General features: G+C 44.2%; 2 protein-coding genes across 3 annotated transcripts in view; both read left to right on the top strand.

Moving 5' to 3' along the window:
- cln3 (CLN3 lysosomal/endosomal transmembrane protein, battenin) overlaps positions 1-17804 on the top strand; it is a 175591-nt gene that overhangs the window by 54970 nt on the left and 102817 nt on the right. The window lies entirely within an intron of this gene.
- Positions 1-17804, top strand: part of LOC118937821 (battenin-like) — a 154646-nt gene that overhangs the window by 134657 nt on the left and 2185 nt on the right. For both annotated transcript variants that reach the window (XM_090192970.1, XM_090192969.1), the window contains exon 3: positions 13475-13568. In XM_090192970.1, the coding sequence (XP_090049096.1) occupies positions 13475-13568 (94 nt within the window). The remainder of the gene's footprint in view (positions 1-13474; positions 13569-17804) is intronic.

Raw genomic sequence — 17804 nt, 5'->3', positions numbered from 1 at the left:
TGTTAAACAAATCCAAATATATTTTCTTGTTGTAGATTCTTCAAAGTAGCCACCCTTTACATTGATGACAGCTTTGCAAACTCGTGGCATTCTCTCAACCAGCTTCATGAGGTTGTCACCTGGAATGCATATCCATTAACAGGTGTGCCTTGTTAAAAGTTAATTTGTGGAATTTCTTTCCTTCTTAATGCATTTGAGCCAATCAGTTGTGTTGTGACAAGGTAGGGGTGGTATACATAAGATAGCCCTATTTGGTAAAAGACCAAGACCATGGCAAGAACAGCTCAAATAAGCAAAGGGAAACGACAGTCCATCATTACTTGAAGACATGAAGGTCAGTCAGTCTGGTCAATTTCAAGAACTTTGAAAGTTTCTTCAAGTGCTATGATGAAACTGGCTCTCATGAGGACCGCCACAGGAAAGGAAGACCCAGAGTTACCTCTACGGCAGAGGATAAGTTCATTCGAGTTACCAGCCGCAGAATTTGCAGCCCAAATAAATGCTTCACAGAGTCAAGTAACATACACATCAGCTGTTCAGAGGACACTGTGAATCAGGGCTTCATGGTCAAATGTAACCTTTATTTTAACTAGGCAAGTCAGTTGAGAACAAATTCTTATTTACAATGACGGCCCACACTAGCAATACCCGGACGACACTGGGCCAATTGTGCGCATCCCTATGGGACTCCCAATCACGGCTAGTTGTGACACAGCCTGGATTCGAACCTGGGTGTCTGTAGTGACACCTCTTGGACTGAGATGCAGTGCCTTAGACCGCTGCACCACTTGGGAGCCTTATTTGCTGAAAAGAAACCACTACTAAACGAAGCCAATAAGAAGAAGAGACTTGCTTGGGCCAAGAAACACAAGCAATGGACATTAGACCAGTGGAAATCTGTCCTTTGGTCTGATGAGTCCAAATTTGAGATTTTTGGTTCCAACCGCCGTGTCTTTGTGAGACGCAGAGTAGGTGAATGGATGATCTCCGCATGTGTAGTTCCCACCGTGAAGCATGGAGGAGGAGGTGTTATGGTGTGGGGGTGCTTTGCTGGTGACACTGTCTGTGATGTATTTAGAGTTCAAGGCACACTTAACCAGCATGGCTACCACAACAGTCTGCAGCTATACGCCCTCCCATCTGGTTGAAAAACAAATGATAGGACAATGAACCAACACACCTCCAGGTTGTGTAAGGGCTATTTGACCAAGAAGGGGAGAGATGGAGTGCTGTATCAGATGACCTGGCGTCCACAATCACCTGACCTCAACCAAATTGAGATCATTTGGGATTAGTTGGACCGCAGAGTGAAGGAAAAGCAACCAACAAGTGCTCAGTATATGCAGCAAAGCCTTCCAGGTGAAGCTGGTTGAGAAAATGCCAAGAGTGTGCAAAGCTGTCGTCAAGGCAAAGGGTGGCTACTTTGAAGAATCTCAAATATTGTCAGGGTTCGAAGAGTGATGGGTGTGGAGTCAGGCGCAGAGAGCAGAGGATTCGGGAAAAACATTTATTCCGGAACAATCACAGCGAACAAAAGAGGGTAACACCGAACACAGGCGTAAAACACACCAAAATGTACAACACCGGTACATATGCTGTACAGCGGAAAATCAATGACAGGACACTCCTGAACCAAAAACAGCAAACAAGCCCGCACGAACACAGGCGGGCTAACTGAACTTAAATAACCCCAACCCAAAACCCCAAACAAGGAACATGTGAAACCAATTAGTCCAAACAAAACGAAAAAGGGACAAGGGATCGGTAGCAGCTAGGAGACCGGTGACGACGACCGCCCGAGTGCCACCCGAACGGGAAGGGGAGCCACCTTCGGTGAAAGTCGTGACAAATAGAACATATATTTTGATTTGTATAACACGTTTTAGGTTACTACATTATTCCATGTGTTATATCATAGTTTTGATGTCTTCACTATTATCCTACAATGTAGAAAATAGTACAAATAAAGAAAAACCTTTGAATTAGTTATTTATTGATTTATTATCTTTTGATAAATAATGTTCTGACCTCACCTGCAGCATCACGGACAAGCAGAACTACAGACAGTAGTCACCAACAACCCATAGCCCTTCCAGTTACCATCCAACCAAATGACAGACACAATGACTTGTAGCTTACTTGTAGCTTACAATTTGCACACACACACACACACACACACACACACACACTATTCTTTTCACCTCCATTTTGTATGTTAATGGTTGCTTTAGGTGGAGGCCAGGGGGTAATAGTCGCTAGATAGGGCAAATTAGAAAGGACCAAATCCAAATGTGACTACCGTCAGACTTCACTCAATTCAATACTGTACATTTGAACTGCATTTCCTAAAGCAATTCTCACATGTATTTAACAATGTAATTTAGTCCTAGAAAGTGGGCTGTTGTGTTGTCGATTTTGATTGATGAAGGAATGTAACTTTGAGCCGGATGGAGGAAGTTGACATGGTGGAATCAGAAGTGTTATTTGAAGCGGAAAGCACGTCGACTACAGTCAGTGAGAAAGATGAGTGAACAGTGAAGTCCAAGAATGAAACACAAAGTGCTAAAATTGAAGTTCCTTTGGGAAACCCTTTTGAAGTCACTAGGTATATTATTAATGTTTGATGTAGAGTATCTACCAACCTATGTAAAGTTGGATATACAGTGCATTCGGAAAGTATTCAGACCACTAATAGTGACAAAGAAAAAACAGGTTTAGAAATCTTTGCTAAAAAATAAATAATAGAAATGGAAATCTCATTTAGAATAGTATTCAGACCATATACTCAGCACTTTGTTGAAGCACCTTTGGCAGCGATTACAGCCTTGAGTCTTCTTGGGTATGACGCTACAAGCTTGGCACACCTGTATTTGGGGAGTTTCTCCCGTTCTTCTCTGCAGATCCTCTCAAGCTCTGTCAGGTTGGAAGAGGAGCATCGCAGCACAGCTATTTTCAGGTCTCCCAAGAGATGTTCAATCGGGTTCAAGTTAGGGCTCTGGCTGGGCCAATCAAGGACATTCAAAGACTTGACCCAAAGCCACTGCTTTGTCTTGGCTGTGTGCTTAGGGTCGTTGTCATATTGCAGGTTTTCATCAAGGAACTCTCTGTACTTTGCCCCGTTCATATTCCCCTTGATCCAGACTAGTCTCCCAGTTCCTTCCACTGAAAAAACATCTCCACAGGATGCTACCACCACCATGCTTCACCATAGGGATGGTGCCAGGTTTCCTCCAGACGTGACGGTTGGCATTCAGGCCAAAGAGTTCAATCTTGGTTTCATCAGACTGCACACTGCTCTATCCCATCTGGACAAGAGGAATACCTATGTAAGAATGCTGTTCATTGACTATAGCTCAGCATTCAACACCATAGTACCCTCCAAGCTCATCATTAACCTCTCTGGGAAATGTGGGATGGTAGCGTCCCACCCCGCCAACAGCCAGTGAAAGTGCAGGGCGCCAAATTCAAGACAACAAAATTCCTCAAGCATACAAGTATTTTACACCATTTTAAAGATACAATTCTCATTAATCCAGCCACAGTGTCTGATTTCAAAAAGGATTTACAGTGAAACCCCAACAAACGATTATGTTAGGTAAGCACCTAGTCACAGAAAAACACAGCCATTTTTCCAGCCAAAGAGAAGAGTCAACAAAAGCAGAAATATAGATAAAATTAATCACAAACCTTTGGATGATCTTCATCAGATGACACTCATAGGACTCCATGTTACACAATACATGTATGTTTTGTTCGATAAAGTGCATATTTATATCCAACAATCTCATTTTACATCGGCGTGTTATGTTCAGTAGTTCCAAAACATGCAGTGATTTTGCAGAGAGCCACATCAATTTATAGCAATACTCATAATAAACATTGATTAAAGATACAACTATTATACATGGAACTTTAGATAAACTTCTCCTTAGTGCAACCGCTGTGTCAGATTTCAAAAGAACTTTACGGAAAAAGCACACCATGCAATAATCTGAGTACAGCGCTCAGAGCCCAAACAAGCCATTTAGATATCCGCCATGTTGTGGAGTCAACATTATTCAGAAATATCATTATAAATATTCACTTACCTTTGATGATCTTCATCAGAATGCTCTCCCAAGAATCCCAGTTCCACAATTGTTTTTGATTTGTTTGATAAAGTTCATCATTTATGTCCAAATACCTCCTTTTGTTAGCGCGTTCAGTTCACAAATCCAAACTCACGAAATGCGGGCAGGTCCAGCCGAAAGGTCGGACGAAAAGTCCAAAAAGTTATATTACACGTCGTAGAAACACGTCAAATGAAGTATACAATCAATCTTTTGTAGCGGCTGTCTTGGGAAGAAGGCGAGGACCAATGCGCAGCGTGGTACGTGTTCATCTTTTTAATAAAGTAAACTGAACACTGAATAACAAAACAACATAGAAACATCGGAACAGTTCTGTCTGGTGTACACACACAAAGACTGAAAACAACCACCTACAAAACACAATCGAAAACAGGCTACCTAAATATGGTTCTCAATCAGGGACAACGATTGACAGCTGCCTGTGATTGAGAACCATACCAGGCCAAACACAGAAATAGAAAATCATAGAAAAACTGACACAGACAACCCACCCAACTCACGCCCTGACCATACTAAAACAAAGACAAAACAAAGGAATTAAGGTCAGAACGTGACATCTTTAGGATGATTTTATCATAAATCTTCAATAAGATTCCAACTGGAAAATTCCTTTGTCTGTAGAAAAGCAATGGAACGCAAGGTAACTCTCACATGAACGCACGTCACAAGCCCATGGCACTCTGCCAGACACCTGGCTCATTCCCCTCTCTTTCAGCCCCCCTTCACAGTAAAAGCCTCAAGCAAGGTTCTAAAGACTGTTGACATCTAGTGGAAGCCTTAGGAAGTGCAAAATGACCCCACAGACACCACAAGGTTGCGTGCTCAGCACCCTCCTGTACTCCCTGTTGTTAAAGGAATTTTATTCCTATATGTTAATCAATTCAATTAAAACACTCTGTCCGTTTCTAAGAATGTGTAAGATACTTATTTGCATAAAATGGACATAGACCAGTCTCAAAATCAATTAATAGCGTTTATTCTCAAGAGTACTGAACATAATCACAAAGTACATCAGTTTTATATATCCCACATTGCGTCATGTCTTACGAAAATGTCTCTCCTCCTCCTGGACCATGACAAAGCTGTTTTTCAATTCCGTTCCAACACATACATTGCTTATCTTCTGCTACCATATGTTACACAATCTACTGCACACCCAACGGTTTCTCCCCACCCTGGTTGGGGACCAGACATATTTCCTGTTGTTAGTTTTCACTGTGGTCACGAGTTGTCTGTTGACCCTTCCTCTTTGCCTATGTACCAACATATTCCTTAATAGACAACATATAACTCTGTGAGTTATAACTCTATGCCTAATGTATACATTATTTAGTCAATATTGACAAAATTCCTTCAACACCTGTTCACCCATGACTGCGTGGCCATGCATGCCTCCAACTCAATCATCAAGTTTGCAGACAACACAACAGCAGTAGGCTTGATTACCAACAACGACGAGATAGCCTACAGGAAGGAGGTGAGTGTTCTGGGAGTGTGGTGTCAGGAAAATAACCTCTCACTCAACATCAACAAAACAAAGTAAATTATCGTGGACATCAACAAAAAAAAAGCAATGGAAGCACCCCCCTATCCACATCGATGGGACAGTAGTGGAGAAGGTGGAAAGTTTTAAGTTCCTCTGTGTATATATCACTGAGAAACTGAAATGGTCCACCCACACCGACAGTGTAGTGAAGAAAGCGCAACAGCGCCTCTTCAACCTCAGGAGGCTGAAGAAATTTGGCTTGTAGGCTAAAACCCTCACAAACATTTACAGATGCACAATTGAGAGCATCCTGTTGGGCTGTTTCACTGGCTGGTACGGCAACTGCACTGCCCACAACCGCAAAGCTCTCCATAGGGTGGTGCGGTCTGCACAACGCATCACCGGGGGCAAACTACCTGCCCTCCAGGACACCTACAGCACCCGATGTCACAGGAAGGGAAAACATATCAAGGACAACAACCATCAGAGCCACTGCCTGTTCACCCCAATATCATCCAGAAGGCGAGGTCAGTACAGGTGCATCAAAGCTGGGACCGAGAGACTGAAAAAAAAAAACGTATATCTCAAGGCCTTCAGACTGTTAGCCATCACTAGCACAGAGAGGCTGCTGCCTACATACGCAGACTTGATATCATTGGCCACTTTAATAATGTTTACATGTCTTGTATTACTCATCTCGTATGTATATACTGTATTCTATACTATCTACTGTATCTTAGTCTATGCCGCTCTGACATTACTCATCCATATATTTATTGTTAATTCCATTCCTTTACTTAGATTTGTGTGAATTTGGTATTTGTTGGGAAATTGTTAGATATTACTTGTTAGATATTGTTGCACTGTAACGGTTTTCCTGTTGTGAAGGAGAAGCGGACCAAAATGCGGCGTGGTGGTTACTCATGTTTAATGAAAAAACGATAAACACGAACACTACAAAACAATAAACGTGGAAAACCAAAAAACAGTCCTATCTGGTGCAAACACAGAGACAGGAACAATCACCCACAAACACACAGTTAAACCCAGGCTACCTAAGTATGATTCTCAATCAGAGACAACTAATGACACCTGCCTCTGATTGAGAACCATACTAGGCCGAAACATAGAAATACCCAAATCATAGAAAAACAAACAGACTGCCCACCCAACTCACGCCCTGACCATACTAAATAAATACAAAACAAAGGAAATAAAGGTCAGAACGTAACAGTACCCCCCCCCCCCCCCACCCCCCAAAGGTGCGGACTCCGGCCGCAAAACCTTGACCTATAGGGGAGGGTCTGGGTGGGCATCTGTCCGCGGTGGCGGCTCTGACGCGGGACGCGGACCCCACTTCACTATTGTCTTAGTCCGCCTCATTGTCCGCCTCCATGGCTCTCTAACCCTGGCAACCCCTCTCAATGACCCCACTGGACAGAGGGGCAGCTCGGGACAGAGGTGCAGCTGCTCGGGACAGAGGTGCAGCTGCTCGGGACAGAGGGGCTCTGGCGCCTCTGGGCTGAGGGGCTCTGGCGCCTCTGGGCTGAGGGGCTCTGGCGCCTCTGGGCTGAGGGGCTCCTGGCTGACTGGCTGACTGGCGGCCCCTGGCTGACTGGCGGCACTGGCGGCCCCTGGCTGACTGGCGGCACTGGCGGCCCCTGGCTGACTGGCGGCCCCTGGCTGACTGGCGGCACTGGCGGCCCCTGGCTGACTGGCGGTCCCTGGCTGACTGGCGGCACTGGCGGCCCCTGGCTGACTGGCGGCACTGGCGGCTCCTGGCAGACTGGCGGCACTGGCGGCTCCTGGCAGACGGGCGGCTCAGGCGGCGCTGGGCAGACGGGCGGCTCAGGCGGCGCTGGGCAGACGGGTTGCTCAGGCGGCGCTGGGCAGACGGGTGGCTCAGGCGGCGCTGGGCAGACGGGTGGCTCAGGCGGCGCTGGGCAGACGGGTGGCTCAGGCGGCGCTGGGCAGACGGGTGGCTCAGGCGGCGCTGGGCAGACGGGTGGCTCAGGCGGCGCTGGGCAGACGGGTGGCTCAGGCGGCGCTGGGCAGACGGGTGGCTCAGGCGGCGCTGGGCAGACGGGCGGCTCAGGCGGCGCTGGGCAGACGGGCGGCTCAGGCGGCGCTGGGCAGACGGGCGGCTCAGGCGGCGCTGGGCAGACGGGCGGCTCAGGCGGCGCTGGGCAGACGGGCGGCTCAGGCGGCGCTGGGCAGACGGGAGGCTCAGGCGGCGCTGGGCAGACGGGAGGCTCAGGCGGCGCTGGGCAGACGGGCGGCTCAGGCGGCGCTGGGCAGACGGGTGGCTCAGGCGGCGCTGGGCAGACGGGCGGCTCAGGCGGCGCTGGGCAGACGGGCGGCTCAGGCGGCGCTGGGCAGACGGGCGGCTCAGGCGGCGCTGGGCAGACGGGAGGCTCAGGCGGCGCTGGGCAGACGGGAGGCTCAGATGGCGCTGCGCAGACAGGAAGCTCAGATGACGCTGGGCAGACGGGAAGCTCCGGCGACGCTGGAGAGGAAGGCTCTGGCAGCGCTGGACTAAGGAGCTCTGGCGCCTCTGGAATGAGGGGCTCTTGCGCCTCTGGACTGAGGGGCGGGAGCTCTGGCAGCGCCGAACAGGCGGGAGGCACTGTAGGCCTGATGCGTGGTGCTGGCACTGGTGGTACTGGGCCGAGGACACGCACAGGAAGCCTGGTGCGGGGAGCTGCCACCGGAGGGCTGGTGTGTGGAGGTGGCACTGGATGGACCAGACATTGAAGGCATACTGGAGATCTTGAGAGCAGGGCTGGCACCAACCGCCCTGGCTGGATCTCCACCCTAGCCCGGCAGATGTGGGGAGCTGGGATGTAGCGCACCGGGCTAAGCACGCGTACTGGGGACACCGTGCGAACCACTGCATAACACGGTGCCTGACCAGCACCACGCCCGCCACGGTTAGCACTGCTAGGAGCACTGTAGTGCTGAGATGGCACAGGACGTGCAAGGCTAGGGAGATGCACAGGAGGCCTGGTGCGTGAGGCTGGCACAGTCTTCACCAGACCCCTCGCACGCACCTCAGGATGAGTATGGAGAGCTGACCCCGGTGCCATTAAATCCCTGACACGCTCCGTCGGGCTAATGTCGTGCCTCGTGCACCTAACCAGCAACTCCCTCATGTCTCTCTCCTCCAATTTCCCCATTAACTCCTTCAGTCTCTGCTTCGCTCACCTCCAGCACCAGCTCTGGTTCTGAGCTCCTCCTTGGCTCCTCACGATAAATGGGGGGAGTTAGCTCAGGTCTGACTCCTGACTCTGCCACACTCCCCCTGTGCCCCCCCCCCCCCCCCCCAATACATTTTTGGGGCTGACTCTCGGGCTTCCGTCCGCGCCGCCGTGCTTGCTTCGCCAACGTCATTCTCCTGTAACCTTCCGCGCACTGTTCCATCGAATCCCAGGCGGGCTCCGGCACTCTCCCTGGGTCGACCGCCCACCTGTCTATCTCCTCCCAAGTTGTGTAGTTCAGATTCTGCTCCCATGTCCCGAAATCCTGACCTCGCTGTTGCTGTTCCTACTGCTGCTGCCTCTGTTCCTTCTCCTGCTGCTGCTGTTGCTGTTGCCCGTTACCACGCCGCTTGGTCCTGTTGTGGTGGGTGATTCTGTAACGGTTTTCCTGTTGTGAAGGAGAAGCGGAACAAAATGCGGCGTGGTGGTTACTCATGTTTAATGAAAAAACGATAAACACGAACACTACAAAACAATAAACGTGGAAAACCAAAAAACAGTCCTATCTGGTGCAAACACAGAGACAGGAACAATCACCCACAAACACACAGTTAAACCCAGGCTACCTAAGTATGATTCTCAATCAGAGACAACTAATGACACCTGCCTCTGATTGAGAACCATACTAGGCCGAAACATAGAAATACCCAAATCATAGAAAAACAAACAGACTACCCACCCAACTCACGCCCTGACCATACTAAATAAATATAAAACAAAGGAAATAAAGGTCAGAACGTGACATGCACTGTCAGAACTAGAAGTACAAGCATTTTGCTACACCCGCATTAACATCTGCTAAACACGTGTATGTGACCAATAAAATGTTATTTTATTTTATTTGATATGCACTGTCAACTGTGAAACTTATATAAACAGCTGTGTGCCTTTCCAAATCATGTCCATTCAATTGAATTTACCACAGGTGGACTCCAATCAAGTTGAAGAGACCGCTTAAGGATGATCATTGGAAACAGGATGGAGGGAAAGGTCTGAATTCTTATGTAAATAAGGTATTTCTGTTTTTTATTTGTAATAAATTTGCTAAAATTTCTAAAAACATGTTTTCACTTTGTCATTATGGGGTATTGTGTGTAGATTGATGAGGGAATATGTTTTTATACATGTTAGAATAAGGCTGCAATGTAATAAAATGTAGAAAAAGTCAAGGAGTCTGAATACTGTTCTGAATGCACTGTAAAATATACTTTGTGAGAGTGTTTGTGCAAAACCCGATGCAATGCAAGAAGTGTAAAACATTTGGCCACGTGTCAAGTGTATGCAGACATTATTGAATGTTGCAATTGTGGTGGGGATTATATTCCTGAATTCCCTCAGTGCCCTGTTATGGTGAAAGAGGTTGAGGTGTCAAGGATCAGGGCTGTACAGCAAATCTCCTATGTGGAGGTTTTGAAAAGAGTTGATGGGGCAAGAGGCCACAGTGTTGGAGAAGATGTGGCGTTGGATGCACCTCAATCAGTTGCAAATGTTATACGTCAATCAACTGATCTAGATACACTTATTGTGAAGAAGGTGGATTTTGTAGCATTTACAGTTGAAGTCAGAAATGTACATACACATAGGTTGGATTCATTAAAACTCGTTTTTCAACCACTCCACAAATTTCTTGTTAACAAACTATAGTTTTGGCAAGTCGGTTAGGAAATCTACTTTGTGCATGACACAAGTAATTTTTCCAACAATTGTTTACAGACAGATTATTTCACTTATCGGTCACTATCACAATTCCAGGTGGTCAGAAGTTTACATACACTAAGTTGACTGTGACTTTAAACAGCTAGGAAAATACAAGATAATGATGTCATGGATTTATGCTTCTGATAGGCTAATTGACAACATTCGAGTCAATTGTAGGTGTATCTGTGGATGTATTTCAAGGCCTACCTTCAAATGCAGTGCCTCTTTTCTTGACATCACGGGAAAATCAAGAGAAATCAGCCAAGACCTCAGAAAAATTATTGTAGACCTCTACCAGTCTGGTTGATCCTTGGGACCAATTTCCAAATGCCTGAAGGTACCACGTTCATATGTACAAACAATGGTACGCAAGTATAAACACCATGGGACCATGCAGCCTTCATACCGCTCAGGAAGGAGACTCATTCTGTCTCCTAGAAATGAACGTACTTTGTTGCGAAAAGTGCAAATCATTCCCAGAACAACAGCAAAGCACCTTGTGGAGATGCTGGAGGAAACGGGTTCAAAAGTATCTACATCCACAGTAAAACGAGTCCTATATCGACATAACCTGAAAGGCCACTCAGCAAGGAAGAAACCACTGCTCCAAAACCGCCATAAAAAAGCCAGACTACGGTTTGCAACTGCTCATGGGGACGAAGATTGTACTTTTTTGGGAAATGTCCTCTGGTCTGATGAAACAAAAATATAACTGTTTGGCCATAATGACCATCGATATGTTTGGAGGAGAAAGGGGGAGGATTCCAACTGTGAAGCACGGGGGTGGCAGCATCATGTTGTGGGGGTGCTTTGCTTCTGGAGGGACTGGTGCACTTCACAAAAAAATGTTCCTCCGTCATGATGACATCTATATAGATATTTCGAAGCAACATTTCAAGACATCATTCAGGAAGTTAAAGCTTGGATGCAAATGGATCTTCCAAATGGACAATGACCCCAAGCATACTTCCAAAGTTTTGGCAAAATGGCTTAACCTTTCTAGGGCAGGCTAGCAGAACCCCCTCGACAACATTCTGCTGAAAAGGCAGTGTGCAAAATTCAAAAATATTTTTGGGAAATATGTAACTTTTACACATTAACAAGTCCAATACAACAAATGAAAGAAGCTTCTTGTTAATCTACCCATCGTGTCTGATTTCAAAAAGGCTTTACAGCGAAAGCACAACATATGATTGTTAGTGCATAGCCAAGTCAAAAAAAAAAACACAGCCATTTTTCCAGCCAAAGATAGGAGTCACAAAAAGCAGAAATATAGATAAAATTAATCACTAACCTTTGATCTTCATCATAGGACATCATGTTACACAATACATGTATGTTTTGTTCAATAATGTGCATATTTATATCCAAAAATCTCAGTTTACATTGGCGCGTTACGTGAAGTAATGTTTTGATTCCAAAACATCCGGTGATTTTGCAGAAGTACTCAATAAACATTGATAAAAGATAGTGTTACTCACAGAATTAAAGATAGACATATCCATAATGCAACCGCTGTGTCAGATTTTTTTTTTTACTTTATGGAAAAAGCATCATCTGAGTACGGCGCTCAGTGCCCAATCCAGCCAAAGAAATATCCGCCATGGAGTCAACAGAAGTTAGAAATAACATTATAAATATTCACTTACCTTTGATGATCTTCATCAGAAGGCACTCCCAGGAATCCCAGTTCAACAATAAATGACTGATTTGTTCCATGAAGTCCATTATTTATGTCCAAATAGAGACTTGTTGTTAGCATATTCAACCCAGTAATCCATCTTCATGAGGCACGAGCACTACGTCCAGACAAAAACTCGAAAGGTTACGTTACAGGTCGTATGAAACATGTCAAACGAAGTATAGAATCAATCTTTAGGATGTTTTTAACATAAAAATGTATTAATGTTCCAACTGGAGAATTCCTTTGTCTGTAGAAAAGCAATGGAACGCGAGGTAACTCTCACATGATCGCAAAGTCACAAGCCCATGGCACTCTGCCACACACCTGGCTCATTCCCCTCTCATTCAGACCCCCTTCACAGTAGAAGCCTCAAACAAGGTTCTAAAGACTGTTGATATCTAGTGGAAGCCTTAGGAAGTGCAAAATGACCCCACAGACACTGTATATTGGAAAAACTACAAACCTCAGATTTCCCACTTCCTGGTTGGATTTTTCCCAGGTTTTTGCCTGCCATAGGAGTTCTGTTATACTCAAACAGTTTTAGAAACTTCAGAGTGTTCTCTATCCAATACTAATAATAATATGCATATGCATATATTAACATCTGGGACAGAGTAGGAGGCAGTTCACTCTGGGCACGCTATTCATCCAAAAGTGAAAATGCCCCCTATCCCAAAAATGTTAAGGACAACAAAGTCGAGGTATTGGAGTGGCCATCACAAATCCCTGACCTCAACCCTATAGAAAATGTGTGGGCAGAACTGAAGAACCGTGTGCGAGCAAGGAGACCTACAAACCTGACTCAGTTACACCAGCTCTGTCAGGAGGAATGGGCCAAAATTCACCCAACTTATTGTGGGAAGCTTATGGAAGGCTACCCAAAACATTTGACCCAAGTTAAACAATTTAAAGGCAATGCTACCAAATACTAATTGAGTGTATATAAACTTCTGACTCACTGGGAATGTGATGAAAGAAATAAAAGTTGAAATAAATCACTGTACTATTATTCTGACATTTCACATTCTTAAAATAAAGTGGTGATCCTAACTGACCTAAAACAGGGAATTTTTACTAGGATTAAATGTCAGGAATTATGAAAATCTGAGTTAAAATGTATTTGGCTAAGGTGAATGTAAACTTCTCTGATTAAGTGGTGTAAAGCTATTAACATTATTCGTGTGTGTGTGTGTGTGTGTGTGTGTGTGTGTGTTTTCAGGTACCAGACACTGTACCAGGTGGGGGTGTTGATCTCGCGATCCTCGCTCTGCTGTGTGAAGTTCAGGAGAATCTGGGCTCTCTCTCTGCTTCAGGTGAGTGAACAATAGATGAGATACAGTACCTGTAAGAAGTTTGGACACCTACTCATTCCAGGGTTTTTCTTTTCTTTTTACTATTTTCTACATTGTAGAATTATAGTGAAGAGATCAAAACTATGAAATAACACATGGAATCATGTAGTAAACAAAAATGTTACACAAATATAGATTTTATATTTGAGAATCTTCTAAGTAGCCACCTTGATGACAGCTTTGCACACTCTTAGCATTCTCTGAACTAGCTTCACCTGGAATGATTTTCCAACCGTCTTGAAGTAGTTCCCACATATACTGAGCACTTGTTTGCTGATTTTCCTTCACTCTGAGGTCCAACTCATCCCAAACCATCTCAATTGGGTTGAGGTCGGGTGATTGTGGAGGCCAGATCATCTGATGCAGCACTCCATCACTCTCCTTCTTGGTCAAATAGCCCTTGAAAAATGACAGTCCCAAACCAGATGGAATGGCGTATCGCTGCAGAATGCCGTTTTAGCCATGCTGGTTAAGTGTGCCTTGAATTCTAAATAAATCAGTGTCGCCAGCAAGCGGTGATGAAATTGTCGGTCATGACATTTTATCAGCCGGTAACTGTTATGCAAATAACTGCCTGTCTCACTGTAATATTCCTTTTAAATAACAAAACATTTAGCATCTTTGGGCTTCCACGCATAGCCTACAAGCAACTCTGATGCAGATCTTTGGAACATCTGCATTTTAAAAAGTCTAATAAATCCATTTAATATAGCCTACACCATCACAATAAATTAATTATTTTAAGTAGATCTAAAGAACCATTATATGAAGAAAATGTAACCTATACCGAAGAACAGAACAGCATATTTTGAGTTGTCCTCATGTTAGGCCCTGATCTGGCTCTGCCATATGGCTGTGGGCTACACTAATTATTTTTACAGGATTTTCTTAGAATTCCGTGGCATTATTTGATAGGAAGAAGAATATAATAGAAAGGATATTGACTTCAGAGGGTGTGCCCACAAATGGCTATTCTGTGTTGTGGTTAACAAAGTGATCATTTGAAACAGGTCCTTCTATATGCTGAATATGTAGTTATGTATGCAACTTTAGTTGTGCGACTAATGATGATTTGAAAAGAGTTCAGGTTGCACACACTTCATCAGTCTCTCATTCACAATTTGACAAGTACTTGATAGTTGAGAATATTATCTGACTATTCTCAATGTAATCTGGTGTTTACATATTTGTGCATTTTTATTTTTAGAATGGCCCACACAAAAAAAATCTGTAGCCTGCACTCAAATAGAAAGAACGTTACGTGCGATTGAATTTTTTGTATATGCCAGGTAGGCTACACTGGTCATAAAGAGGATTAATGTGCTTAATTTTAAGAATTGAGCAATAAATATAGCATCACAAGAAAGCTGGGATCCTCTTTTAAATGGTGGCCAGTCAAAACTCTGTTCACACGCCATGGCGCAATGACTGGGCTTATAAGAACACGGTTCACCAAGTTCTGTTGGCTATGGGCTCTCCAACCCTGTTCCAGGGGTCCTAGGCTTATAGGCTACGCTTTGAGTAATTTGGCCATGATACAAACTGTGATACAAACCTTATCAAAACGTATAGGCTTATGAGCTGAAAAAGTTTTAAAATAATGCATGCGCTGTTTTTCTTTAGACTGCACACACTGGGCATCATTCACAAGTGATAATATTCTCACCCATTAGACTATATTCAATTTAATGTTGTCTTTACATACTAAATAATATACTGAACAAAAATAAACACAAAATGCAACAATTTCAAAGATTTACAGTTCAGTTCATGTAAGGAAATCAGTCAATTGAAATGAGTTCACATGACTGAGAATACAGATATGCATCTGTTGGTCACAGATACCTTTAAAAAAATGAGGCTGGATCAGAAAACCAGTCAGTATCTGGTGTGACCACCATTTGCCTCATGCAGCGTGACACATCTACTTTGCATAGAGGCAATCAGGCTGTTGATTGTGGCCTGTGGAATGATGTCCAACTCCTCTTCAATGGCAGTGCAAAGTTGTTTGATATTGGCGGGGACTGGAACACGCTGTCGTACACGTCGATCCAGAGCATCCCAAACATGCTCAACGGGTAACATGTCTGACTATACAGGCCACGGAAGAACTTGGAACTATGTAGGCCACGGAAGAACTGGGATGTTTTCAGCTTACAGTAATTGTGTACAGATCCTTGCGGCATGGAGCCGTGCACGACAATGGGCCTCGGGATCTCGTCACGGTATCTCTGTTCATTCAAATTGCCATCGATAAAATGCAATTGTATTTGTTGTCCGTAGCTTATGCCTCCCCATACCATAACCCCACCATGGGGCACTCTGTTCACAACGTTGATATCAGTAAACCGCTCGCCCACACGACGCCATACACATGGACTGCGGTTGTGAGGTCGGTTGGACGTATTGCCAAATTCTCTAAAACAATGGCGGTGGCTTATGGTACAGAAATTAACATTTAAATTATTTGACAACCGCTCTGGTGAACATTCCTGCAGTCATCTTGCCAATTACATTCTCCCTAAAAATTTGAGACATGTGGCAACTGGCTCTAACCAGAATAGAAAGAGTGGGAGGCCCCGGTGCCCAACTGATCAAGAGGACAAGTACATTTAGTGTCTAGTTTGAGAAACAGATGCCTCACAAGTCCTCAACTGGCAGCTTCATTAAATAGTACCCGCAAAACACCAGTCTCAACGTCAACAGTGAAAAGGCGACTCCGGGATGCTGGCCTTCTAGGCCATTTTTATTTGGTACTATGCCTTAAATCGAAGGGGTTTGAATACATTTTTCTACATTTTTATTGTGTTACAGCCTGAATTTAAAATGGATTCAATTGAGATTGTCACTGGCCTACACACAATACCCCATAATGTAAAAATTGAATTATGTTTAGAAATTTTTACAAATTAATTAAAAGCTGAAATGTCTTGAGTTAAGTATTCAACCCATTTGGAAGCATAGATAAGTTCAGAAGTAAACATTTGCTGAACAAGTCACACAAGTTGTATGGACTCACTCTGTGTACAATAAGTGTTTAACGACTACCTCATCTCTGTACCCCACACATACAGACAATTGTAAGATCCCTCAGTCAAGCAGTGAATTTCAAACAGATTTAACCACAAAGGTTTTCCAATGCCAAGGCAGCAGCTAATGGGGATCCATAATAAATACAAATTATGTTCTAACTTCTAAAAGTAACTGTATCCACTGGCAAATTGGGAGAGAGTGAGGTGATTGCCGTGTAAGATCCAACATAATATTTTGCGGCAGTGTTGACTGTCAGCATTAATCAACTCTGAGAGATTCAAGGAGCTATCATCGTTAAGTAACATAGATGCAAAGCATTGAATTTACATTCATGCACTTCTAAATTAAATTTGTATCTTTGCCAAGAAGCATTTAACTGCAGGGTACACCCACATATGGCGGAGTGTGCTTACCTGATTTTAGGAGTTGGGGTCAATTTAATCGTAAAACGATTCCTCTGTGTTAAATACAGTGTGTGAACAGACAATTTATAAATTGATGGTTCAGATTACGGGATGCCAAAGTCATGTTTTTCAATGTTCTGTTCCAGTTAAAGGGTTGTTCCGAATTCAATTTGATCTGTGGACCATTTTTGTATGACTAGCTCAGAATGAGCTTTCCAAAAGTTTATATTATAGAGATCAGTCCTTTTCAGGAGCCCAGATCATTTATTTATAAATCCCAGCATTGGATGGTTCGGTAGTTGGGTTTCCCAGGGGACTCCATAGGCCAGCGAAGCTGAACTAAATTGTAAATATAGAAAAAAGATTTGCCTGGTATGTATCTGTCTTTCAATTCTTGGAATGTTCACGAACCATTACTATCCATGACATCAGCAAGGGTATGGATTTCACATTTGGACCATTGGGAGGGATGCAAAAGGCCACCCTCCAGATCACAAGGCATTATTGTGAAATATTGGAGTATAGGCATGTCATTTTGAATCCCAGTTATATCGATTTTCAATTTGACACCATATAGAAATTGTGTGATCAATAAAGGACCAAAGCGTAGTTTACATTTGTTTAAGGGTTATATCAGTGAAGACCACCTCTTCCAGGGCAATAGGAGACACCATATTTCACTCTATACTCCGCAACGGGGCAGAAGATTCATGTCTAAACCAATTTAGGATGGAACGAAATGCTAGTGCCTGGAAATACA

This window comes from Oncorhynchus mykiss, chromosome 12 (genome assembly GCF_057628025.1).
Source record: "Oncorhynchus mykiss isolate SJ-2025 chromosome 12, ASM5762802v1, whole genome shotgun sequence".
Taxonomy (NCBI): domain Eukaryota; kingdom Metazoa; phylum Chordata; class Actinopteri; order Salmoniformes; family Salmonidae; genus Oncorhynchus; species Oncorhynchus mykiss.
The sequence above is the reverse complement of the archived record's forward strand: the minus strand, read 5'-3'. Positions and strand labels throughout refer to the sequence as shown.